We start from the raw sequence: 27,736 nt of genomic DNA, 5'->3' as shown, positions 1-27,736 counted from the left end.
TAAAAGAAGAGTTTTATATCTATGCCTGTGTGTTGGACATGTGCTCCTGTGGCCAATTCCAAGACAGTTTCTGCCTCTGCAGTACAATTACAGAGTATTCGAAACAGTGCTGCCATTCTGGAGGACATCCAATTGATTGGAGGACAAATACATTTTGTCGTAAGAATCTACCTTTTACTTCATTAAAAAGTGGTTTTGTTGTATGCAAGAGTGAAGTTATATATAAAGGGACTCATGGTTCTGCAGGAAGTTTGATCCCCAACCAAAGAGAAAATAATTCATGTAGGAATATTAAATGAACAGGAACACCAAAAAAATGATTGTTTTAAAGTAATGAGAATATCATGTAGTGTTGCCCTACAATGGTTAAGATGATCTGTTTGCTTCAGAAACACTACTATAGTTTATATAAATAAGCTGCTGTGTAGCAATGGTGGAAATTGAAAAAAGGCTGTATGGCACAGGTTAAATAGTGGATTACAGATAACACCATTATGTTGTTATTAAACAACATCGATAATGTGAGTGTAAGTGCACCAACGGGGGACAAAATCTAATTTAAAAAGCACTTGTGTCCAGGGTTGGACAAGTTCTTCACCTTGCACTGGAAAACCATGGAGAGTGAATTAGTGAGCCATAGGAAAATGGTCCCTTTGCAGTATGTCCTCTAGTGCTTCCTATTGTGCATCTGAATGTCTATTTGGAAGACTGCACCCATTTTTCCAATTTGTACCATGTCCTGCATATACTGTAGTAAACAACCCCTTATACAGTATGTCTTATGTGCTTGTATCACCCTTATTTTCTACATCACCCACTGATTCCAGGGTCCTATGGCAAAGGCCCTCTTAGACTGTAAACCATTTTATTCACACAATTCAATACATATACATAACAAGTGTTAGGGTGAGTTACAATTCTTTTCTCACACAAATTACCAGGAAAATGTGCAGGAATTACTTAAGGAAGTGATATCAGTAACAATAACGGTACACGTACCTTAAGGTTTTAATATATAAAGATGCCCCCTTTAACTATAGGCTATTTAAAGGGGAACCTGAAAAGGGTTTGAATGAGACCATACAATGTATTGCCCTTATAAGAGAACTAAAGCTTAACTAAATAATTAGAGTAGATATAGTGTTTATTATGTATTGGGCTTCTACATCCCTTTAGCAATAAAGATCTGTGTCTCCAAAGATGCCCCAGTAGCTCCCCATCTTCTTTTCTGCTGATTCACTGCACATGCTCTGTACTGCTGCCACTTACTGAGCTTAGGGACCCACTCACAATATACAGTACACATAGAATAGAAATGTTACAATATAAGACTGATTAGTAATTAATACAGATAATTACTACATGGCAGCACACAAACCATTAGCAATTAGCATCATAATTTAATAATGAGCCCTGTAGCATCAGCTTATATTACAGGCCAACCTCATTTTCTGCTTGATAATTTGCCCCTAATCTTAGCTTCTCAACAGCTGCTCAGGGCCTACTGAGCATGTGAGTGTCACATACACTTTCCAAGATGGTGACCCCCTGTGACAAATTTGAAGTCCTGGATCAGTGCTCTGAGACTTTAGCCTGGTGCAATAAGGTTATTATATGAAATATGGCATTTTTAGCCATATTTATTTTTAGGGTTTAGTTCTCCTTTAAGCACACTACTTATTTAGTTAAATAAAATACAAAATGCTCACTTTAGGATACAACGTCTAACAAGATCACATTTGGAAGTTTGGGAACATTTTCATGACTTTCATGTTTAATTAATATTAAAGCTTATGTGATATGGATGACTTTATCACTGTGCTCAAACTGTGATGCTATGACATATGCCTATTATTATTTGCGGTTATACCCGAAATGAGTCAGGTGTCTAATTCTGCTGTACATTTTTTTTTTACTATTTTGGAATAAAGTTGTGTGCTTTTAATCCAACACATGAGAGCGCAGAGTCCTTGGTTTCTTTCTTCTTGACTTGGAATGCCTTGAGGAGACTGCACCCGGCGAGTTATTGGGACACCATGGATCAGTGTTATTCCTCTTAAATGAGTAGAAGCAGTGATTCTCTATTTTGAACTTAGTTGACTAAGCTAATTTGCATATACTGAAGAAAGAAGCTACTATCAGCTGCCCAGAGGTCCAACCAGAAATCTTTAAACTATCCCAATGATATCTAAAAACATTGTGAATGATGTATATGAATAAAGCATCTACATTACAGTACAAAACATACTATATTATGTCTGATAATGGACAATTTTTATTTCTCAGCTAAGAAGTGTCCCGGAAATATGATTTATAAAGAAAGTGGGTCCCTTTGCATGAACTCATGTTCCCATCTGGAGAGTCAAACCCCTTGTGAGGAACATTTTATGAATGGCTGCTTTTGTCCTGAAGGTACGTACACAAAAAAAATGAGAGAGCGGCAAATACACATATCAAACAGAGCAATGTTCCAGCCTTATGTTTTTTTCCAGGCACAGTAAGGGATGACTACAACTGGAGAGGATGTGTACCTGAAAGTGCGTGTTATTGCAAACATGCAGGTGTATTGTATGCCCCTGGAGAAACAATGATCCACAGCTGTGAAGAATGGTATTTCATTTTTACTTTTTTTGTAACACAAGGTTAATTTGCTATCACCTTGTCATTGTGCTTAAAGGGCAAGCCCCAAAATAAAAAATTGCCTCATACAGGTATGGGACCTGTTATCCAGAATGCTCAGGACCTGGGGTCTTCTGGATAATGGATCTTTCCATAATTTGGAACTTCATACCATAAGTCTACTAGAAAATCCTTTAATCATTAAACAAACCCAATGGTGGTTGGTTCTGCTTCTGATAAAGATTAATTATATCTTAGTTGGGATCAAGTACAAGCTACTGTTTTATTATTACAGAGAAAAAGGAAATCGTTTTTTTATATTTTGATTATTTCGATAAAATGGAGTCTATGGGAGATGGGCATTCCGTAATTTTGAGCTTTCTGGATAACAGGATTTCGGATAACAGATCCCATACCTGTAAAAGAAAATATAATTCTAAGCAAATTTCCAATGTACATTCATAAAAAATGCTCAGGGCTCTTAAAGTTATTTGTAAAAACAATTGCTATTGAAAGCAGCATTTGCTTAAAACAATGTTCCAAAAGTCTTAGTTCCCCACCAAAGACAGGTCTGTTAATCAGCTGCCGTATCAACAGTCTGAGCCACCAGTGCAGAGAATAGAAAGGGACAGACAAACACTGCTTTCGTTAGCAATACATATACAAAAACTTAAAAACCATAGAAAATTTTAAATGAATGTATATTGCAAAGTTGATTAGAATTATGTTTTCTGTTATTAGACAAGTTTTTATTTTGGGGTTGACTTGCCCTTTAAGTAAAAGATGAAGTTGTCAACATTGGAGAATATCCAAAGGAAAAAAACATCTGACAACGGCACCGATTTGCATCCATTTTAAAGTATAAACTGGAGATCTAGAATGCCTTTTCTTTTTTTTATATAGCCTATGTATATCCGGAAGGTGGAACTGCACTGTGACACCATGCCCTGGAATATGTTCCGTTGAAAACGGAGCTGATTTCACTACATTTGATGAGAAAAAGTACACGTTCCATGGAAACTGTTACTATGTGCTTTCAGAGGCAAGATATTTTTCTTTTTTCAATTTTTTAGAACAAAATTAATATTATGAGAACTTATTTCAAGTGACACTATCTTCAACAAATATCTTTTGTTTTGTTTTAAACATTTTCCCCCATATTCATAAAAATCAATGTGGTTTCCAATATATTTTTAATTTTTTTAGGGCATGAACCATGTTATCCTGGGAGAGCTGACACCTTGTAGTATCAATGAGAGAGACACGTGTCTTAAAACTGTCAGTCTTTTAATAGACAATTATCATAATGTGAGTAAAGCAATCACATTAAAGTGTCACATTAAAAAAACACCAGCAATGTTTGATTTGAAATCCTAAACTAGGTTCCATGTCGTTCAGCACATCTTTTTCATTCTTGCAGACTATCTCAGTTAAGGCTGATGGCAATGTATTACTGAACAACCAAAAAATAGCCCTGCCACATGTCACAGGTATGGAGATATACATCTTTACTAGCTACAGGGGCAGATGAATTATTTCCATAGAGGGTATCACTTTCTTTTTATATGAAAGCATACTCATACTTGCTTTACTCATTGGCTAGACTCTCTTCTTCTTTTTTTCCCCAAACATCTTATATAAATAATTTCTGATGTGGTTTTGTTCTTTTCTAGCCAACATTTCTGTTACAGAGATTTCAAACTCTAACATAGTAGTAGAGACATCTTTTGATGAAACTCAGATGTTGATTAAACTAACGCCTAAAATGCAGTTGTACATCATAGCTGGAGTATCTGCTATGGCAAAACTGAAAGGTAGGTACATTATTTGTGGATTTAGCAGAATAGCAAATCTTCCAGGCAAGATCTGGCTGAATGCTGGACCAAGTCCTAATTTATAAAAGAGCAAACGTTTTGCAACATCTGTTACCAACACACTAATTCAGATTTAATTCAGAAATTACTTGTATGAAATTCCTTTATTCAATCAATTCAATCAAAATCGTAAAATGTTTCCTAACTGTGTAACTGTGAGATTGTCATTTCTTCCAGTTTGGGGAAGCATTTTAAGCTACTCCTTCATTTCCCTTGTCATTTGCCCACCCCCCAAACCATAAGCAGAGGGGGGGGATTAGTGACCCCTGAGATGTGAGTAGCCCAAGGGCCACAGACAACATGACCCGAGATCCTGCAAATACTGTATAACAGCTTTGTCCAAGTTAGGGGGTTATTTATTAAAGTAAGAATGGTAAAAACTTGAAAAATTTGAGTTTTTTCACTAGAAAACTAAAATTTTTAGAGAGAAAAAAAAAAATATTTTTGAGATTGATCCCGATGCTGCAAAAAGCCCTAACCCAAAAATCTTTCATCTCAAACCTGTTGAGGTCTTGTATATGTGAATTGGAGAGGCATCTATCTCAAATTGAAGTTATTGGGGTCTTCAGGGGTTTTCTTCAGAAAAACGACTTTTTGGGAGTTTTCAGGCAAAAACTTGAAAAAATCAAGCAATTCAGGAAAAGAGGCTGAAAAATTAGAGCTATTTGGGTTGTTGCTCGATTTTATTGAGTTTTTCCGCGATCTGATTAAATTGATTTATTTTATTAATCAATAAGATAAAATCGGCTATGGGATTTTGGTCGTGGTTAAAATATGAGAGGAATTAAGATTTTAGTAAACAACCCTCTAAGTGTTACACAAATAAACCACATTTTTACACACTTACACAAGCACAGTTTTGAGGAGGGGGGAACGGGTGGTTTGTACACTCACAGAACACACACATGCACACACCTTACATAGTTTCTTCACTTTTTAATGGTTTAATTTTTTAATTTTTTTATGTGTGACCATGTTTCTGCTTTTTTAGCCATTTCATTGCATTTACAATTTCACATACATGTAGCTGCAAAACTTTCATAACAGAGCAAGACTGAATCTGGGAATGTTGGCTGCTGAGTTTAGCTATGTGAAAAAATGGTATTTCTTCAAATGTCTTCAATTAATTCTAGTGATTTTATTGCATGCTCATTGCAACCTGAATGGTCTATAGGCTACACAGCTTTGTAATCCCATGAATTTTAGATATCAAAACTGTTTAAAAAACCCATTGCATTAATATTTAGGCTGTTTTATCTTTCTTCATAAACATTTGCATGACAGAAAATGCTGTAAACTGCAAGCCTTGAGGTAACTTTCAATAATTTCATAGCATTCAATAGATTTTCTGTTTGGTAAATTGGAGATCAAAGACATATTTACCCATTATCCAGAAAGCTTCAAATTACAGAAAGGCCATCTCCCATAGGCTAAATTCTATCCAAATAATCCACATTTTTAAAAAAGATTTACTTTTTCTCTGTAATAATAAAACAATACCTTGTAATCCAAACTAAGATATGCTTAATTCTTATTGGAAACAAAACCATCCTATTGGGTTTATTGGGTTTATTTAATATTTACATGCTTTTCTAGTAGAAAGTAGGAAGATCTAAATTACGGAAAGATTCATTATCTAAAACACCCCAGGTCCAGAGCATTCTGGATAGCAGGTCCCATACCTGTAGAATTTTCAACTTGCTACCTAATGAGATGTGGAAGATAAGATGCTTTAAAACATAAGCTTTGAGGCAATTTTCAGAAATTTCATAAAAAAGCTCATAAAAAAAGTTCAACAGAGCTTTGCAGTATTTGTTTTGATTTAAAGACATTCATACCCAACATTGTTTTTGTGGATTTTACAAACTAAAATGTAGTAGACATTAATTTAATGTTAACTTATGTTATGTGCAAATTCGATTAGAGTTTGAAAAAAAAATCGAAATTTGAATTTCGAAATTTATCATGTACTGTCTCTTTAAGAATTTGAATTTGACTATTCGCCATCTAAAACCTGCTGAATTGATGTTTTAGCCTATGGGTTTTTTTTAAAAAAAACTTGAATCAAATTTGATTTGAATCGAGTTGCGGGTCAATCCTATTCACCCAAATTTAAATATAAATAGATTTTTTTTAATAAATTCCGATTGGCCATTTTTTTCAAATTTTAAGTTTAGAGGAGTTGATGGAAGTTTTTATAAACTCCCATAAACTCGAAATTTGACCCTTGATAAATCTGACCCTTAGTAGTGTATTCACAGTTTTAATTTTGGGGGTCTCTGAATGTCACACATTTTTTTATGCTAGGAATACTGGGCATCAAACTGTTCAAAAGACCAACAGCATGAATATTTACAATCTTTTATCTTAGAAACTTTAACTTTCCAGGAGACACAAAGCTTTCCAAGTAATGGCTTTTTCATTTTTCAGGTATTTAGAGATCTGTGTTACGTACAGTAAAAGAGGTGGAACTTTGCACCATTCAGGCAATTAAGAAAACACTCAGTATTTTCAACTACTGAATATTATATTGCATGCTGGTGGCTTGTGCATCCTTACATCATGTATGATACCATATGCAGTGTTTGAATTAATTACTGGATTTTATTTAATCTTTTGTTTATATACCTTTAACTTTACTAGATGTGGCTATATAACTTTTCATGGACATATGCTGTACTTATTTACGCAGTCTTTTTTTTTGACAATTGAATATCTATGAAATGTTGACACATTTTTGTTGCTCTGAATGCAGGTCTTTGTGGCAATTTTAACTATAAGGAAATTGATGATTTTGAAGGATCTGGAGGTCTGGTAGAAGCAACAGCATCAGCCTTTGCCAACACCTGGAAAGCCCACCCTGGTTGCCTGGACAAGACAGACTGGCTAGATGATCCATGTCACATCAACCTTGAGAAATGTAAGAGTTCAAAGCTCCCAAATGAAACAACGTTGAGAGTTGAGATTTTAGAAAACTTGTCAATCTAAGACATTTCTTCCCTAAAGAAACTGTATTAATACATCCCAAAAGCATTGGTGGTTGCAATATGTTTGTACTTCTCTAATTAAAACAAGTAAATTATTTAATGGCCACTGATCTTTAAGTACATTTAGAATACTTGTTTTACAGTTGTGATACAGCTTTGTTAAAACATGGGCTATTCAAACAGGATCCCCTGATGAGCAATTGGAGAGTAAGGTGACACCATTTTTATATAGAGTTATATTTATTTTGATGAGTCTATGATGTCATAATAATGGACACAAGTACTTAACATGTAAACGTGCTAATTTTTGTGTTGAGTGAGTGAATCTTGAACATAGTTATATGTGCATAAACATTATTGCTGGGCAATATAGTTATTATTCATAATAATATCTATATTATTCCTTCTTTTCATTCTCTCTTCAGATCAGTATGCTGAATATTGGTGTTCTTTACTTGAAAAAACAAACAGTCCCTTTTCCTCCTGCTATGGCATATTAAACCCTTCAGACTATGCTAAGGTAACTTTATATTATTAGTAGTAAATGTTGGATGGCAAAGTATGGATGACAAATTGATAATGTAATCCAGCATGTTTCAGAATCCTGATGTGATGTTTTCTTTTTTAAGCAAAACAATTGCAAGTTATTGGGTGAAAATTGGTCTTGTCAGCATTTTGCAAAATGTCGGAAATGTGGCAGAAAACACATTTGTCACAGAGTTGCTTATTTGTATACTGTAGTCCAGTGGGACTGATGGATTTGTAAGAGTCCAAAAGGTCTCAGTGAAAGAGATGTCGGTCTCTGGGCCTCCCTTCATTTATGAATAATAGTTCCTCTTCCTTAAGGAGTTTACCAACTCATTGTGCTAGTTGCTTCACAGTTCTTTGTCTCCCAAGAACACTCAGACACATAGGGGCAAATTCACTAAGCGTCGAAGCGCCGAACGCTAGCACTACTTCGCTAGCGTTTGGCATTTTCGTTACTACGCAAATTCACTAACGAACGCTGGCATAGATTCGCTAGTGTTACTTCGCACCCTTACGCCTGGCGAATTACCGCTACAGACGTAACTATGCAAATTCACTAACGCGCGCAGTGTACTGAACGCTACCTTTTATGCTAGACTTCCTTCGCCACCTCAGACCAGGCGAAGCGCAATAGAGTAGATAGGGATTGCTTCAAAAAAAGTCAAAATTTTTTCTAAGTCCCAAAAAACGCTGGTGTGTTCTCTACATTATGGGTGATAGGCTGAAAAAGATCGCAAATTTTTTTGGGGCTCCCGTCCTTCCCCCCTACATTTCCTGACTCATGGCAACTTACCTATACAGTGGGCACATGTGTAGGGCAAAATAAAATTTTTATTTGATGTTTTGAAGGTTTTCTAGGCATTTGTAGTGCTGATACGTTTTCCTCGAAGCGCTGGCGAAACTACGCCTGGCGAAGTGTGGTGAAGTGCCGCGAAGTGCCGCGAAGTTACGCCTGGCGCAACTACGAATCTTAGTGAATTTGCCCCATACAATCCTCTTGGAACATACCCCCTAATTTACCCATTGTCTTTCCACATTCCTCGTCTCAGAAAGACAATGTTATTTCTGTGTTCTTTTTCTGTATTCTTTTAGAGACCCATTTATTAAAGGTCATATTTTAATGGTATTAGAACATTTTGAAACCACATTTTAAATCTATTTCTCTAAAATCAGGAATGCCTCAAAAATTATTAAAACATCTGAATAAAATAAGAACAAACAAAAATTGCTGTAATTTTTTTTTTTTTTTTTTGTGAATGAACGAAACGTTTGTACAGTCATATGCTGATTTTCATTAAGGCTTGGAGAGGCTAAGCCTCCCCATACCTGTTTGCCTAAAACATTTAAAAGAAATATTAAAAGAAAAAACAGTAAAAATCCTGTCTCACCAATGTGTCTATTTGAGCTGGAGTATAAGCAGAGGGTGCTGCTGACTAGTGTCTTTATAAAAAAATCCCAACTTGGTGATTACAGTGATGTCATCATGAGATTTGCACTGAAAATCTTGTGAGATTTCAGATGAGGAATCTTAAGAGCGGGTCTGTATGCCAAGCACAGGTAGGAAGTGAGACTGAGCTTTACCCAGGATGGCCTGGCGAATAGGGCCAAGTAAATAAGCAGCTGCTAATCCTCCACCTGCTTGTCTGGTACAGTATGTACATCTTATATTGCATCTGAACCTGTCCTGGATAGGGGGTTTTGGAAGGAGTTTTTTCAAGGGGTCACTGGAACAAAACATAATGGTCAGTGTTAGTTCCTTTGAACTATACTGTACTATACTGCAAGTGACATTTTCACACCTCTTTGAGTTTCAGCCAACACCTACCTGAATAGTTCAATGGAACGATTATAATTGGATATAGGTGACTGTTTCCTTAAGGGGTTAGAGGCATTGTATCCTTAACTGCCTGGCAAATAAATATGCCATTCCTTCTTATTGGAGTGTTGCCTTCATTTGTATCTCAGTTTAAACTGCAACATAAATGCCTTTAATGTATGCCCCCTTCCTCTGGATCAACTAGCACATCAGTTAGGCTACTTTCACATTTTTGGTTGATGGTTGAATGCAAGTTTTTTTTTCAACCTCATCTACTATTATATTGCATGACTTTGAAACTGAAGTAAAAATGCAGCTGCTGTTTTTTGCAAGGGGGCCAAAATATATTTGCATTATACTTTCTGTATGAAAGATCTTCCATAAATGGTACTGTTAGCATATCCCTTGTGTTGTATGTGAAAGCAGACCAATAAACATGGTTTAATGTTAAACAACCTAAGCATTAGTCATGATTTCCAGTTATGTGTATGAACCGAACTTTTTCTATCATTTTGATAATAAAACAGTGCTATCAATATAATTTTCAAACTAGTCTGGACTTCGTCCATGGCAAGTGGAAAATTAATTAGCACTCAATTATGCAGTCTGTGGGCTCATCAGTTAATAGCACTTAAGTCAGGTCATGTATGGGACAGATTTCAGATTGTAGTGCATTTTTAGACAAAAATACACAGGTGAATTACAACTTTTGCCAATGCTTATAATATGGGACTGAATTAGCTGTTTCTCCGCCAGTGAAAAATCAATGGTGAAGAAACAGTTAAAGTAAGATTAGACTTAGCCTACCTTAACAAAAAAAATCACCCTCCGCCTATGCTTACAATTATGAAGGCTGATCTTTATAAGAAAAGAAAGGGAACTTCCTAAATGACCTCTATGGCTTTTATTTTCCATACTTTTTGTATTTGCAAAATTTATGGTTTTTACACTTGATAAATTATGAAAAAAGGTGGATAAAGTAACTATATAATAAATGTGCTAGTTTGCTCAAAAAAGTACCATTCAGAGAATCAAACTTTCTACGGATTTTCATAAAATGGCCCCTTACTGTGTACTTTTATAGTCTTAATACAGAGATAGCAGCTGACAAAATATATACATTTGTTTTTATTTCATTATGAAACATATTAAAAATTAAAGCTATAAAATATATTCATGGTACAGTAAGACACTACATTTTATAAAGTATTTTTGAAGAACCTGTTGAAATTAGTTAGGAGTCGTGTTATAGACAGTGAAGAATGATATTAATATTATTCATTTTTAATTCCTTGCAATAGAGGTGCCGCTACCATACTTGTAACTGCAAGAACAGTGAGGTCTGCATGTGTGCAGCTTTGTCCTCTTATGCCACTGCTTGTGCAATAAAAGGAATTATTCTGAAAGACTGGAGAAAGGGCATCTGTGGTAAATAAAACTATTTGCATTATTAATGTTTCATGATTTAAATTGAGTCATCTAACAGATCATTAAGAAAGGCAATTTTAATTTATGGCTAGTCAAGGAAAATGATAAGCCCTTGAGTTATTGCATCATGTTTTCTTTGTTTTTATTTCATTATTTTAGATAAATATATAACAGCTTGTGCACCATCCCAGATCTACTTATATAGCCTCACAACATGCCCACCAAAATGCCAATTTCTGGAAGAGGAAGAAGTCTGTGTCCCAAAGTCCCTTCCCATTGATGGTTGTGGGTGCAAAGATGGAGAGTACCTGAATGAAAATGAAGAATGTGTACACATATCACTGTGCTCATGCTACTACAGTGGCATGTACCTTAAACCAAACGAAATTATCTACAAACAAAATGAACGCTGGTAAGTTTTGGAAATATGTACCTTGGGTGTCAAGTGGGTCCTAGGAGCCCCAGTTTGACACTGGTGGTAATTGTTATTATACTTGTCTAGTCTATAGGCAGCATTGTGTATAAACAAAAGGATTTTTGATTAATGTTTTATTTTATGTTTAGCATTTGTCATGATGGAAAGCTTTTCTGCACAGCTCATCTTGAAGAATGTAAGTGAAATTAATTTATGGCTACAAATATCTATTTTCTGCTGTTTTGAAAATACTGATACTAATCATCCATTTTTAATGACCTGCATTTAAATATAATTTTTTATTTGCCATTGTACAGTTTCAGGAATTGTCGTTGTGCTAGTTCACAATACATTTTGTATTGCTCTCTACAGCTTGCCCAGAAGGGAAGACCTATATGAACTGCTCCATTACTCCAAATTCTGTTGCAGCAAAGCACAGAGCCTGCCAGACCCTAAATACAGAATATGTATGTCCATTTTTTTTACTTCAATAACTAAACTAAACGTAACTAAAACACATGATGGATATGATAAATATATCTTATATTTCTTGAGTTAACATCCGTATGACAAAATACAGTATTGTAATTTGCTCTACATCTATAATGGAGTCACCCAAAGCAACATTTTCTGGGGAAAAATGATTTCTAACACAGTATACAGTATAGAGCAGCTCCATATCCCTAGAATGATATGGTGCCTTCTCCATCTTGATGATAGTTTTCTTGTCGATAATACATTACAGTATACAACTTGCATTGCAAACAATGGAAGTGGCATCTCTATGGACCAGAAGTGATGATACCTTTTCAGTTTCTTTATGATTTCAATATCACAAAAAAACTTTCCCTATTTCGACAATTATAAACCAACGTGTCTTTATAGTTTTAACATCTATCTCTTTAATTTCATATCCGAATCTGTTAAGTAAACAAAAAGAACTGTCACCAAATTCAACTACCATGCATGTGTCTTTGTAAACTTGCATGAATATAAAGTTTAATACTGGGGTGATAAGTTATACAGGTATGGGATCCATTATCCAGATTACATTTAATATTTTTAATTTTCTCTTACTTATTCAAGTTATATTCAGAAATGTGTCCATGTAATGCATTTTTTGTTAGTTTTTTTCCAGTCTATTGTTTATAACAATTTATAATGAAAAAAAAAAAAACGCAATAATCAATCTACCCTCAGGCCCAGAGGCCTCCCTATAGATCCTGGGCTCAATTCTACTAGCTGCACTGTATCTAGAAGCAGTTAGTTCATTTTATAATACAATGTATGACTTTTAATGCATATGCAAGTGCTAGATTACCTTATGTCAGAAGTAATATTTGAGTATTCTTTCTAATTTTTCATTATAGTTCATGAAAGAGTGTATCTCAGGGTGTGTATGTCCCGAAGGCCTTCTAGATGATGGGAAAGGGTCATGTGTTCCAGAAGAGAAATGCTCCTGTGTTCATGATAAACAGTTTCTCCCTGATGGATCTCTGATTAATGTAGACTGCAATACATGGTGGGGAAAAACGACTTTTACTTTTTAACATTCATTAGAACTACACATTTTTAAATGATGAATGGCTCCAATACTAGGCTTTCTCACCCAAAATTATAAAATTGCTGCTGAATTCTCATTCAAACATCTCTGCCAATTATATAATGAACTACAATAAGCTGACAAAATCAGAGACCAAGTTTAGTGGCACACTAAAGGTGTTCATTCTATTAAGGAAACAGCTATGAAATTACTACCAGATAAAATATGAATTTAATTTCATGCTGTATGCTATAAGCATAGACAAATTGGGAGTGGTGATTAGGTTCCTCTTAGGTTGCCTTTGCAAGGGCCATGATTTATGGGGCTTTTTGGTGTTGCTTAATTTTTTAACATTGTCACCACATTTGTAACAAGTCCTTAGGTTTAACTTTTTATTATAGATAACACCTTCTGGTGTTAAGATACTTGTGAGTTAGCTTTTTAACCTGATAGCTATGCATAAACACCAATTTCCCTTTAATCTATAAAGTAGACATGAGTCATTGTGTTGGATAAAAGTAGTTCTAACATATGAAATGTAATAACATGTTTTTAATTTAAAAGAATTTCTACAATGAATACATTATTTGGGCCTTTTAATTTTATGTATGACTTTTGTCATCACTTTTTTGTAGCGTATGTAAGGGGGGACAGTGGATTTGCTCTGATCATTCATGTTATGGAACATGTACATCGTATTCAGATGGTCATTACATCACGTTTGATGGAAAAATGTATGATTTTCAGGGAAAATGTGAATATGTGGTTGCCCAGGTAAGAAACAAAATGTTGACATTTTCCAGAGTCTTCTTACCAATAAATACAGGTATGTGTTTGTGCTTAATTTAGGTAATACTTTAAATCTTTAGTGATTACTTTTTTGGTAAAAGCCAGAACTTATATTAAAAAAACAAAATCATGTCATTATATATAGTATAGTTATGTGGAAGAGTAGTAGGGTGGAAGGGTAGAACTAATCAAACATTATTTGCATATTTGCTAAACTTCTAATTTGGTGTTAAACTTAGAAGAGTTTGGTCTTTGAAAAGTCAAGGCATCATATCTGCAACTGCAATTACAAATGTACCTTATTCATATGTGCTTCTGCAGTGCTTTATTACTGTATATATTCTTTCAAAACATTTTAATTGGCTTCTGTTTTGATATCAAAAATGTTTACTTTACACATTTATTTCACAGGACTACTGCGGACATGAGCCTACCAATGGCACATTTAGCATCACTACAGAGAGTGTTCCTTGTGGATCAAATGGAATTGCATGCTCAAAAGCAATAAAGATTTTCATAGGGGTATGCCTGGAATGGCTTTGAACACTTAATTTGCCAATTTTGCAGTATTATTACTCATGAACTAAAGATATTCAAAATGTCCAGTACCAATACATCAGTTACATTTTATAGATATTCAGCTACACAAAATGGTATACATAATGGACAGATGCAGGTATATTCTGCTATCAGACATTTTGCTTAAAAGGCACATCTATTTTTCCCTTTGTAAAATTTTAGGTCCCTATTTATATATTAAACAGTGCAAAATAATGATCTTCATGTATCAGCAATGACAGTGACCTCTCCAGTTATATTCCATGACTGACAATGCAATAAAAAAATAGTATCATGAAAAGGCATAGATATTAAATTATGTTTTCTACTTTCTATATAGGCATTGGCATTTAAGATGTACTGTAAGTTATATCTTAAGATCATTTATAAATCATAAATAAACAATATACTTTAACCTCTTTGATCAATTTGTACAGAGTACAGAGCTTAAACTGGAAGAAAAGGAGATGAAAGTAATTCAGGGGACACCTGATGACCATCTCCGTTATCAAGCCCATGTGCATGGCAATTATCTTGTTATCTTAATAAGGAACGGGATCTACTTAATTTGGGATAAGAAAACTACCATATTTATTAGAGCATCACCGGAATACAAGGTAGCACCTGTTTTTTTTATATTGATAGTGACATAAACAGATTAAAATTAGAAAAAATTGTACCATCTCAACCCATGGAAAATAGGTACGCAAGCAGCAAAGTTGTTTTTCTAACTTTAATATATGCACGTTCAAGAACACTTTCTAATCATGTATGTGCAGGCAGTCTTTTGCAGTAGCTTCAAAAAAGCCAAAAGGGGTACCCCAAACAAGAAACAGTATCATGGGCTTGGTTTGTGCTTGTGTTAGTCCCCATCATCTTGATTCAACATCATAAATATTAAGTATTGTGACATATGGACACAATACTTAAATATCCACATTGTAGCGAATTTCAACCAAGAAATGATGAAGTGGGTCTTTATCATCATTCCACTTTCAGCTTGGAAACTTAAAACATAGTTAATATTACACTTGAGCATATATTAAACAATAGGAAATATTTCAGTCCATGTGTTATAATAATAATCTGACCATATTAATCAAACAACAATTTAAAAAAAGATTTAAATGTTGGTAGGACATCTCCTCTTGACTTCTACATGAACGTATAAGCTTTTAGATGCAGAAGTTTTACATTTGGGTTTTAAAAAATTTTTTGTGCTTAATAAATATCGAAAAATTGAACGTTGATTAATCAGCCCAAAAGTCTCAAGAGAATATGAACGATCAGATTTTTCTCCTACTTTCTTAGTTGTTCCCTCTATGTGTCAAAGCAGTTTGGTTTCTATAGGTTATAATGGCAAGATTTTTGACAGTTTGATTAAATAGGTAAACCTTGGTCATTAAAATGTCTTCTATTTATAGCTTTTGCTCTATTAGTGTTTTTATTTTTGCATATGTCAGTACTTTTTTATACTCAACTAAATGACCAATACCATTATCATGCTTGGTGCTGAGATTCATGTTAATTAAGAACACACTCATAAACTTCAGTTTTGCTCATTCTAGCCTTTCTCATGGCAGATTATGAATCCAGGAGAATAAATCCAGATTTAATCACAATATAAACACACAATTCTTACAACACAAAAATTGCAAATTCAAGTTTTGCAAATTTGTTAACTGCAGAAATCTCAACATTTTGCATGGGAAGGTTTCACAGTTTTTAAAGGATAGTCAGAGACAAAGATGCACTATAAAGCAGTTGAGGGAATAGCTGAGATGCTAATGATATTCATGGTATTCAACACTTTCAACAGGGAAAACTCTGTGGTCTTTGTGGAAACTTTGATGACAAATCCAGCAATGACTTTACAATAAACAATATACTACATGTTACTAATATAATAGAGTTTGGAAACATATGGAAGGTCAATCCAGCTTGTCCCGATGTTATTGATAACATTGACCCTTGCACTTTGACCCTGCATCGCAGGTCTTGGGCAGAGAAAAAATGCAGTATAATAAAGAGTGATGTGTTTAAAAGCTGTCACAGAAAGGTATGTACCTGTATAATAGTGTTATATTTTCATCATACAGGAAAATGAGCCGTTTCTTAAATACTTAAGCAGAAGTAAGAACCAATAAAGTATATTACTTAAGGCTTCCTCCCAAAATTGCAAATTCCTCCAATCTTAGAGTGAAAAAAAAAAGTTTAGTTGGGAAAGAATATAAACGCTGATACAAAGAACATGTAATTACATTTCTGTGTTATTTTTTAAAAGTTAAAGCTGAACGTAAACCCCAGATGACCTTGACTAATTTAAGTAAACCTAACCTACATGTATGCAGCAAAACTTTCCATGGCTAGCACATCTTTGCCTTAGAGTTTTCTGGGCAGTTATAACTTACCTTTGGGTTCAGTTAGTGTGGTCCTTCTGTTATTTTTCCAGGCGTTAGTGTTCATTCAATGTACTACATTGGGTTGTAAGCCAGTTCAGGCATATGTTCACTAAGTACTATGTATACAGTACTAGGTGATGTACCACAAGACGGGTGGAAATTAACGTGGTCATATATATAACAATTACAATCTTTTCTGTAACCATTGGCTCCTTTTCATTATAAATGTTAAGAGCTGAATCATCAGATAAACAGGTAGAAACAATAGAATTCCACCTTTGTCGGTCAACTCGTCTCCCGCCATAAATGCACCAAATATTGTACAATGTGATATTGTACAAAACTTTGTTTCATACATTAATATCTGTGCTTGTATTGCAACCCCCTTAAGCAAATTGACCCGGATGTACACTTTGTATTATGTGGCATATGAGTGGCGAGTGTGGGAAGCAGCCCTATGCCACAAAAGTAATTCAAATAAGCAGAGCTTATAAAGGGCTTTAGTTCTGAAATCTAAAACATATCCAACACCTTCTTATAACAGGTCTTCTTTGAGTGTTTGGTGTGACTAAATACAATTTTAAAAACAATTATTTAATGAGTTAAATTATTACTTAACCATAATTTTCCCATGAAAATACCTTACATTCATTAGGTGGATCCAACACCCTTTTTTGAAAATTGTGTCAATGATGCCTGCTTCTGTGATGTTGATGGTGATTGCGAGTGCTTCTGTTCTGCGGTGGCTGTATATTCCCATGAGTGCATCAAGGCAGAAGTCTGTATCTACTGGAGAACACCAGATATTTGTCGTGAGTGTATCGTTTTATAGGTCATATGAATTGGAATGCAAATGTAATATCTGTAGCTAAATCTTCAAGTACAGTACATATATGGGGAAATTGAAAATGTATGCCTTTGCACAAATTTAAGATAAAAAATTAGCGACCTCTTCCGACAATGGAAGAAAGTTTGCCAATTTTTAGTTTGCGTCAGTGCGCAATGAATTTAATAAAACATCTTACTGTAAAAGTTGTTAAGTTGGCTCCAAAAGATTACGACACCTTCAAGCTCTTCTTAAAAATGCGCAATGCGCAATATAAATTTGAAATGCATTAACAATTTACGGTAGAATATTACACTGAGACACAAATTGTCATTCTAATTTGTACAAGTTGGCTTCCTCTTTCCAACTTTTATTACATTCCTCAAATACTCTGTAATTCAGGAATTTGGAACCCTTCAGCCTAGCCTCCCAAATACTTTTATAAGGCATTCAAATGAGGCATACTTTTAATTGTAAGACAAGTTTAGAGTCAGGGAGAGTTAATCTGGGTCCACTGAGATAAACCTAATTTTGTCTAATGTACAACTATACTATACAAGGAAAATCTGTACATTTTGGCTTTTGCCAAATTGAGATAACCATTAGTGATGGGCGAATAAATTCGTCAGACGCGAATTTGCAGCATACTTATGCGTTTCACCTCATGCAAATGAATTCATGCAAAGACAATTCACCGGCAAAAAATCTGTAACGTCAAAAAAAAATTGCTGTGCGACAATTTTGACATAAAAATTGTTGCTCTTCAAAATTATTCAGATGCCCATTGACTTTAATGCATTTGGACCAAATATTTGCTCATATAAAAATTGACGTGCGTCAGAATTATTTTGACGCCCATTGACTTCAATGCGTTTCGCTAATTTTTCACCATTTCATGGATTTCGCAGTAAATTAGCAAATTATTCGGCACAGATTCGCCCATCACTAATAGTCATTCCATAACTGCTTAAGATACATTTAACTGTTTATTAACCAAAATGTTATTTTTAATTTTAGCCATATTTTGTGATTACTACAATCCTAATGAAGTGTGCGAGTGGCATTATTACCCATGTGGCAATCACACTATACAAACTTGTTCCTCTGTGGATATGGTTGATGTAAATATCACATTCAGTTACTTAGAAGGTGAGAGTATTAGGTTTAAAGATCATGTATTAATCTTATTAATGTTGTATTAATGTTACCTTTAGTTTGTAGAAAAATGAAAGTTTACAACAATGTTTTATATTGCTTATTTTTTCTTCTCGTAATTAATGTTCAGTGCTAGGCATTAAAGTCTCATAGAAAGCATCATAGCTTCTGTAATGCTGGGCATCGCAGTTGCTCCATATATCATACATTATTTCATATGCATTATATTTGAATATACCAGGTGCTTCTTTCAGCCTAAACCTCCAGGGCTTGAGAATGCTCAGTTTGCTCCTATCTCCCTCTTCCCATCCTATTTTCCTCCTCCCTCCTTCCCACCCTGCTGTAATCTGAACCCAGAGCTATGAGTGAACAGGGAGAGACAGGCAGGAAGTGATGTCACAGCAAGCTAATATGGCAGCTGCTATCTTAAACAAACCAACAGAGATTCTAAAGCTGTTTACTCAGGTATGGCAAAGCATTCTACAGAATAAATATAGTGTTATAGCTTGCACTATTGTGGCCAATATATTGGTAATACACTGCCTCTCTAGCTTTCCTTCTCCTTTTAATGGATAGACCTGTAAACTTATAGGTTTATATATACATAAAGGGGCAGATTTGCTAAAGGGTGAAGTGGCTAATGCTAGCGACTTTTCACCAGCATTGCCACCCGCAGGGACATTGCCGATTTACTAACAATTCGCTAGCGAAAGAGACTGGCTCTAGCGATCATTCACACACTCACCAGGCGACTTTTTGCTCTGGTGAATGAACGCTACTCTGCATATTCACTAAAATCTGGATTTTACTGAACGTTACCTCTTTCACCAGAGTTGCCTTCGCCACCTCAGACCAGGTGAAGTGCATTAAAGTAACTTTATAATTCAGTTAATTAAAACAGGTGGAGGTCGTTAACCTCTCCAGTCTGTGTATTCCCCTTGGGGTCACCCCCATCAACCTGGGAAACAAGTAGGAGTTGTTACAACTCCTACTTGTTTGCTGGGTTGATGGGGGGTGACCCCAAGGGGGATACACAGACGGGAGAGGTTAATGACCTCCACCTGTTTTAATTAACTGAATTATACATTTTTTTCTGTAACTGAGACTTTATCAGGTTACAGATATTCCACCGATCCACTCCATGTCTTTTAGTGTGATTTTATGGACACAGCACTACTCATGAGACGTATTTGTAGTGAATCTTGAGTACCAGGCAGCGTGTTTTTAGTGCATTTCTAATAAAAGTCAAGTTTTACTTTATCAATACTGTCTGTCACCTGAACTGGTTAACTTGTGTGTTACAGATTGGATATTATTGCTACAATGTATCCAACTTTGTGATACTACAATTGTTACTATTTTTTAAAAGTGTCATTTGTATGTATATGCACCAACATTTAACAAAAAGATGTTCATAAAACTTTAAATTTCCCGCCCTATGCAAATTGACCTGAGCGCAAGATCCCTAGAGAAGTTTCGCTAGGCAGAAATGAACGTTAGCGCATCTTCACTATCAAATGCTCGCATTGCCGAAGTAACGTAACGAAAAGTCAGCATCATTCGACACCTACGACGTAACTCCACATTTAAGTGAATAAACGTAGTCTGAGTGCCTTTGCGCCTGGCGAAGTGTAGAGATGGGTGCGAATCAGTCACTGGTGACAATTCGCCCTTAGTCAATCTACAACATAGTGTATACTTTAGTAAACTTATGCTATTAGACGCTACCACCTCAGGTGCAGTGCTGCACATAACACATGCAGCATGGATAATACAATTTCTTTGCATTTCATTGAAAGAAAATATATAGTTATCTACAATGCAGGTTTGGTATCTAAAGGCCAGTAGCTGAAAATCTACTGAAAGATCACAAGCCTCCTTTTGAGAGCCCCAGTTCTATATAGAGGTACATCCCTTGAGTAAATAATAATTAAATGGAGCTTAAACAGTCCTTTATAAAACATAATATATCATGAAAAATACCTCCTATTGTAGGTAGGCAGGTAGAAAACCATACCTAACCCCATCATTTAAAGCCTGCACTTTGACAGAATTGCATTTTGCAACTATTTTATTTAACCCAGGTCTGCCACTGACAGGCTGAAATGATAAAGGCTTAGTTTGGTCACAAGTAGGGATTTAGCGAACGTCGGAAAAAAAGTTCGCGAACATATTCGCGAACTTGCGCAAAAACGCGAGCGGTTCGCGAACGGTTCGCGAACCCCATAGACTTCAATGGGAAGGCGAACTTTAACATCTAAAAAAAAAATTTCTGGCCAGAAAAATGATTTTAAAGTTGTTTAAAGGGTGCAACGACCTGGACAGTGGCATGCCAGAGGGGGATCAAGGGCAAAAATGTATCTGAAAAATCTGCCTGTGTGTGCTTGGAAGAGATAGTGTAGGGGGAGAGCTGTTAGTGATTTCAGGGACAGATGATAGTAAGTTTGCTGGCTAGTAATCTGCTTGATACTGCTCTGTATTGGAGGGACAGAAGTCTGCAGGGATTTGAGGGACATTTTAGCTTAGGTAGCTTTGCTGGCTAGTAATCTACTGTTCTCTTTAAACAACTGCCATACGTTGACCTTGTAGGCATTGTTTGCCCAGTTTTTTTGGACGCAGCCACTGAAGCACAGTTGCCAGAAAAAATATGCCATATAAATGCTGAAAATAGTCATTTTTCGCCATACGTTGACCTTGTAGACATTGTTTGCCCAGTTTTTTTGGTTGCAGCCACTGAAGCACAGTTGCCAGAAAAAATATGCCATATAAATGCTGAAAATAGTCATTTTTCGCCATACGTTGACCTTGTAGGCATTGTTTGCCCAGTTTTTTTGGCCGCAGCCACTGAAGCACAGAGGCCAGAAAAAATATGCCATATAAATGCTGAAAATAGTCATTTTTTTGGTCGCAGCCACTGAAGCACAGTTGCCAGAAAAATTATGCCATATAAATGCTGAAAATATGCATTTTTTTGGTTGCAGCCACTGAAGCACAGAGGCCAGAAAAATTATGCCATATAAATGCTGAAAATATGCATTTTTTTGGTTGCAGCCACTGAAGCACAGAGGCCAGAAAAATTATGCCATATAAATGCTGAAAATATAAATTTTTTTGGTTGCAGCCACTGAAGCACAGAGGCCAGAAAAATTATGCCATATAAATGCTGAAAATATGCATTTTTTTGGTTGCAGCCACTGAAGCACAGAGGCCAGAAAAATTATGCCATATAAATGCAGAAAATATGCATTTTTTTGGACGCAGCCACTGAAGCACAGTTGCCAGAAAAAATATGCCATATAAATGCTGAAAATAGTCATTTTTTGCCATACGTTGACCTTGTAGACATTGTTTGCCCAGTTTTTTTGGTTGCAGCCACTGAAGCACAGAGGCCAGAAAAAATTAAACCAGTAGGGTTTGCACCCTAGTTTGTAACGGTGGCGGAGGGAGGAGGAGGACGCTAAAGGACAGCTGTGTGTGGAGTCATGAGGCTTGAAGAGAAGGACAGCTGCATAGAAGTCAGAACAAGTCTTCCGGCGTGCAGTAACCCTCCGAGATCCACCCCTCATTCATTTTAATAAAGGTCAGGTAATCGACACTTTTGTGACCTAGGCGAGTTCTCTTCTCAGTTACAATCCCTCCTGCTGCACTGAAGGTCCTTTCTGAGAGCACACTTGAGGCTGGGCAAGACAAGAGGTTCATGGCAAATTGTGACAGCTCTGGCCACAGATCAAGCCTGCGCACCCAGTAGTCCAGGGGTTCATCGCTCCTCAGAGTGTCGATATCTGCAGTTAATGCCAGGTAGTCCGCTACCTGCCGGTCGAGGCGTTCTTTGAGGGTGGATCCAGAAGGGTTGTGGCGCTGCCTTGGACAGAAAACATTTGCATGTCTGACGTTACAGACTGGCCAAAGGGCTTTGTCCTTGCAGGTGTGCTCGTGGCAGGATTACTGGCACCTCTGCCCCTGGAATGTTGATGAGTTCCTGAAGTGACATCACCCTTAAAAGCATTGTACAACATGTTTTGCAGGCTGGTTTGTAAATGCCGCATCTTTTCGGACTTGTGGTATGTTGGTAACATTTCTGACACTTTATGCTTGTACCGAGGGTCTAGTAGCGTTGCGACCCAGTACAGGTCCTTCTCCTTAAGCCTCTTGATACGGGGGTCCTTCAACAGGCATGACAGCATGAAAGACCCCATTCTCACAAGGTTGGATGCAGAGCTATCCATCTCCGCTTCCTCATTATCAAGGACTGCATCATCCACGGTCTCCTCCCCCCAGCCACGTACAAGACCAGGGGTCCCCAAAAGGTCACCACTAGCCCCCTGGGAAGCCTGCTCCTGATGGTCCTCCTCCTCCTCCTCCACAAAGCCACCTTCCTCCTCTGACTCCACTTCTGGCACCTCTCCCTGCGTTGCAGCAGGTGCCTGGGTTCGTTCTGGTGATTCCGACCAGAAATCGTGCGCTTCCAGCTCCTCGTCACGCTGGTCTACAGCCTCATCTGTCACTCGTCGCACGGCACGCTCCAGGAATAAAGCGAAGGGTATTAGGTCGCTGATGGTGCCTTCGGTGCGACTGACCATATTTGTCACCTCTTCAAAAGGTCGCATGAGCCTGCAGGCATCGCGCATAAGCACCCAGTAACGGGGGAAAAAAATCCCCAGCTGTGCAGATCCAGTCCTACCACCCAGTTCAAAAAGGTACTCGTTGACGGCCCTTTGTTGTTGCAGCAGACGTTCCAACATAAGGAGCGTTGAATTCCAGCGAGTCTGGCTGTCAGAAATCAAACGCCTGACTGGCATGTTGTAGCGCTGCTGAATGTCAGCAAGGCGTGCCATGGCTGTGTAGGAACGTCTGAAATGGGCCGACACCTTTCTGGACTGGGTGAGAACGTCCTGGAATCCTGGGTACTTGGAGACAAAACGTTGGACTATTAAATTTAACACATGTGCCATGCAGGGCACATGTGTTAAATTGCCTAGTCTCAACGCTGCCAACAGATTGCTTCCATTGTCACACACCACTTTTCCGATCTGCAGTTGGTGTGGGGTCAGCCACCGATCGGCCTGTGACTGCAGAGATGACAGGAGTACAGATCCGGTATGGTTTTTGCTTTCCAGGCACGTCATCCCCAAGACAGCGTGACAACGGCGTACCTGGCACGTCGAATAGCCTAGGGGGAGCTGGGGGTGCACAGGTGTGGAGGAGGAGAAGGAGGACCCAGCAGCAGAGTAAGAAGAAGAAGAAGACGAGGTAGAGAGCGATGGAGGAGTAGAGGTGGTGGCAGAACCGCGTGCAATCCGTGGCGGTGACACCAACTCCACTGTTGTTGTTGAGCTACCCATTCCCTGCTTCCCAGCCATTACCAAGTTCACCCAGTGGGCAGTGTAGGTGACATACCTGCCCTGACCATGCTTGGAGGACCATGCGTCAGTAGTCATATGGACCTTTGGCCCAACACTAAGTGACAGAGATGCGGTAACTTGGCTCTGCACATGTTGGTACAGGTGTGGTATTCCCTTTTTAGAAAAAAAATTGCGGCTGGGTACCTTCCACTGCTGTGTCCCAATTGCTACAAATTTGCGGAAGGCCTCAGAGTCCACCAGCTGGTATGGTAAAAGCTGGCGGGCTAAGAGTGCAGACAAGCCAGCTGTCAGACGCCGGGCAAGGGGGTGACAGTCAGACATTGGCTTCTTACGCTCAAACATGGCCTTCACAGAAACTTGGCTGGTGGCAGATGACTGGGAATGGGAACAGGTGGTCAAGGTGGAAGGCGGAGTGGAGGGTGGTTCAGACGGGTCAAGGAGAGCAGAGGTAGAGCAGTAAGATGCTGGACCAGAAGGAGTGTGGCTTTTAGTTTGCCTGTTGCCTTTGAGGTGTTGCTCCCAAAGTGCTTTGTGCTTGCCGCTCATGTGCCTTCGCATAGAAGTTGTACCTATGTGGCTGTTGGGCTTACCAAGGCTCAGTTTCTGACTGCACTCATTGCAAATTACAATGCTTTTGTCAGAGGCACACACATTAAAAAAATCCCACACTGCTGACTTTTTGGAAGTGTGCGATCTGGCGGTAACAGTAGAAGTTGGCGGCATTGGCGGCAATGGCGGGTGCGTTGGCCGGCTGAACACAGGTGCCGATACATGTTGTTGCCCTACTGATCCCTGCGGGCTGTCCTCCCTGCTTCTTCTAAGTCTTATTCTCCTACTGCCTCTCTGACTCTCCGTCTCTCCATCTGAACTACCCTCCTCTTGCTCTCTTCTACTAGGCACCCACAAAACATCAATCTCCTCATCATCATTCTCCTCAGATGCATCAATTTCTTCTGACACATCACAGAAGGAAGCAGCAGCGGGGACCTCCTCCTCATCACTCATTATGTCCATCTCTGTCGTGTTCTCTGCCAGAATTAAATCTGGTGTAAGGTCCTCATCTCCTTCATCTTCTTCTGGCAATAATGGTTGCGCATTACTCAGTTCAAGAAACTCATGGGAAAATAACTCCTCTGACCCCAGTGAAGAAGGGGCACCGGTGGTGGAGGAAGTGTTACGTGGGGTGGCCATAGCAGTGGAGGATGAGGAGGATGTTGTGGTAAAGTTAGAAACGGTAGAGGATGGGGTGTGCTGTGTAAGCCAGTCAACTACCTCTTCAGCATTTTGGGAGTTCAGGGTCATTGGCTTTTTAAAACTGGGCAATTTGCTAGGGCCACAGGATTGCATAGCAGCACGGCCCCTAGCACGGCCTCTGCGTGGCGGCCTGCCTTTGCCTGGCATTATTTTTTAAAAAACAACAACAACAACAAAAACTCAGTTGGTTTTTCTGGAAACGATAATACACACAGCTAGATGGCGGGTTGAAGAAAACAGTGTGCAAATAATGCCTACAAGGTCAACGTATACACTACTACAGCGGTGGATACGGATTACGTAAAATATATTATGGCTGCTTGAAAAAAGTCACTCCGGTGTTTTTTCTGGAGACGGTAATATTATGGATATTTAGACAGAATGTGAACAAGGTCACACAGCTAGATGGCGGGTTGAAGAAAACAGTGTGCAAATAATGCCTACAAGGTCAACGTATACACTACTACAGCGGTGGATACGGATTACGTAAAATATATTATGGCTGCTTGAAAAAAGTCACTCCGGTGTTTTTTCTGGAGACGGTAATATTATGGATATTTAGACAGAATGTGAACAAGGTCACACAGCTAGATGGCGGGTTGAAGAAAACAGTGTGCAAATAATGCCTACAAGGTCAACGTATACACTACTACAGCGGTGGATACGGATTACGTAAAATATATTATGGCTGCTTGAAAAAAGTCACTCCGGTGTTTTTTCTGGAGACGGTAATATTATGGATATTTAGACAGAATGTGAACAAGGTCACACAGCTAGATGGCGGGTTGAAGAAAACAGTGTGCAAATAATGCCTACAAGGTCAACGTATACACTACTACAGCGGTGGATACGGATTACGTAAAATATATTATGGCTGCTTGAAAAAAGTCACTCCGGTGTTTTTTCTGGAGACGGTAATATTATGGATATTTAGACAGAATGTGAACAAGGTCACACAGCTAGATGGCGGGTTGAAGAAAACAGTGTGCAAATAATGCCTACAAGGTCAACGTATACACTACTACAGCGGTGGATACGGATTACGTAAAATATATTATGGCTGCTTGAAAAAAGTCACTCCGGTGTTTTTCTGGAGACGGTAATATTATGGATATTTAGACAGAATGTGAACAAGGTCACACAGCTAGATGGCGGGTTGAAGAAAACACTGTGCAAATAATGCCTACAAGGTCAACGTATACACTACTACAGCGGTGGATACGGATTACGTAAAATATATTATGGCTGCTTGAAAAAAGTCACTCCGGTGTTTTTTCTGGAGACGGTAATATTATGGATATTTAGACAGAATGTGAACAAGGTCACACAGCTAGATGGCGGGTTGAAGAAAACACTGTGCAAATAATGCCTACAAGGTCAACGTATACACTACTACAGCGGTGGATACGGATTACGTAAAATATATTATGGCTGCTTGAAAAAAGTCACTCCGGTGTTTTTTCTGGAGACGGTAATATTATGGATATTTAGACAGAATGTGAACAAGGTCACACAGCTAGATGGCGGGTTGAAGAAAACAGTGTGCAAATAATGCCTACAAGGTCAACGTATACACTACTACAGCGGTGGATACGGATTACGTAAAATATATTATGGCTGCTTGAAAAAAGTCACTCCGGTGTTTTTTCTGGAGACGGTAATATTATGGATATTTAGACAGAATGTGAACAAGGTCACACAGCTAGATGGCGGGTTGAAGAAAACACTGTGCAAATAATGCCTACAAGGTCAACGTATACACTACTACAGCGGTGGATACGGATTACGTAAAATATATTATGGCTGCTTGAAAAAAGTCACTCCGGTGTTTTTTCTGGAGACGGTAATATTATGGATATTTAGACAGAATGTGAACAAGGTCACACAGCTAGATGGCGGGTTGAAGAAAACACTGTGCAAATAATGCCTACAAGGTCAACGTATACACTACTACAGCGGTGGATACGGATTACGTAAAATATATTATGGCTGCTTGAAAAAAGTCACTCCGGTGTTTTTTCTGGAGACGGTAATATTATGGATATTTAGACAGAATGTGAACAAAGTCACACAGCTAGATGGCGGGTTGAAGAAAACACTGTGCAAATAATGCCTACAAGGTCAACGTATACACTACTACAGCGGTGGATACGGATTACGTAAAATATATGAATGCTGC

The 27,736-nt window shown here is 37.7% G+C and overlaps 2 protein-coding genes across 2 annotated transcripts in view; both read left to right on the top strand.

The window, feature by feature from the left end:
* The first annotated feature begins 38 nt into the window (after positions 1-38).
* LOC121402949 (mucin-2-like) lies at positions 39-3,719 on the top strand. Its single transcript, XM_041589959.1, has 4 exons — positions 39-159; positions 2,287-2,412; positions 2,493-2,610; positions 3,523-3,719. Exons 1-4 carry the CDS (start codon positions 39-41, stop codon positions 3,701-3,703), a joined length of 546 nt encoding a protein of 181 aa, XP_041445893.1. The 3' UTR covers positions 3,704-3,719.
* Positions 3,720-4,209: 490 nt separating this feature from the next.
* Positions 4,210-27,736, top strand: part of LOC108713472 (mucin-2) — a 93,558-nt gene continuing 70,031 nt past the window's right edge. Inside the window, exons 1-14 of the mRNA XM_041589614.1 lie at positions 4,210-4,433; positions 7,249-7,413; positions 7,906-8,000; positions 11,126-11,252; positions 11,412-11,664; positions 11,817-11,863; positions 12,040-12,134; positions 13,038-13,189; positions 13,846-13,984; positions 14,411-14,521; positions 14,995-15,174; positions 16,377-16,616; positions 17,615-17,771; positions 18,803-18,934. Coding sequence (XP_041445548.1) covers positions 4,271-4,433; positions 7,249-7,413; positions 7,906-8,000; positions 11,126-11,252; positions 11,412-11,664; positions 11,817-11,863; positions 12,040-12,134; positions 13,038-13,189; positions 13,846-13,984; positions 14,411-14,521; positions 14,995-15,174; positions 16,377-16,616; positions 17,615-17,771; positions 18,803-18,934 — 2,056 coding nt within the window. The 5' untranslated portion in view covers positions 4,210-4,270. The remainder of the gene's footprint in view (positions 4,434-7,248; positions 7,414-7,905; positions 8,001-11,125; positions 11,253-11,411; positions 11,665-11,816; positions 11,864-12,039; positions 12,135-13,037; positions 13,190-13,845; positions 13,985-14,410; positions 14,522-14,994; positions 15,175-16,376; positions 16,617-17,614; positions 17,772-18,802; positions 18,935-27,736) is intronic.

The sequence above is a fragment of the Xenopus laevis genome, chromosome 4L, assembly GCF_017654675.1.
Source record: "Xenopus laevis strain J_2021 chromosome 4L, Xenopus_laevis_v10.1, whole genome shotgun sequence".
Taxonomy (NCBI): Eukaryota; Metazoa; Chordata; class Amphibia; order Anura; family Pipidae; genus Xenopus; species Xenopus laevis.
Note: the sequence above shows the minus strand (reverse complement) of the source record. Positions and strands in the feature narration are given on the sequence as shown.

What these genes read in the sequence shown, in the direction of transcription:
- LOC121402949 (XM_041589959.1), top strand. Translation starts at nt 39, where the DNA reads ATGTGCTCCTGTGGCCAATTCCAAGACAGTTTCTGCCTCTGCAGTACA. An exon ending in GAGGACAAATACATTTTGTC is followed by an intron (nt 160 to 2,286) that starts GTAAGAATCTAC and finishes TTTATTTCTCAG; the next exon opens with CTAAGAAGTGTCCCGGAAAT. An exon ending in ATCCACAGCTGTGAAGAATG is followed by an intron (nt 2,611 to 3,522) that starts GTATTTCATTTT and finishes TTTTTTATATAG; the next exon opens with CCTATGTATATCCGGAAGGT.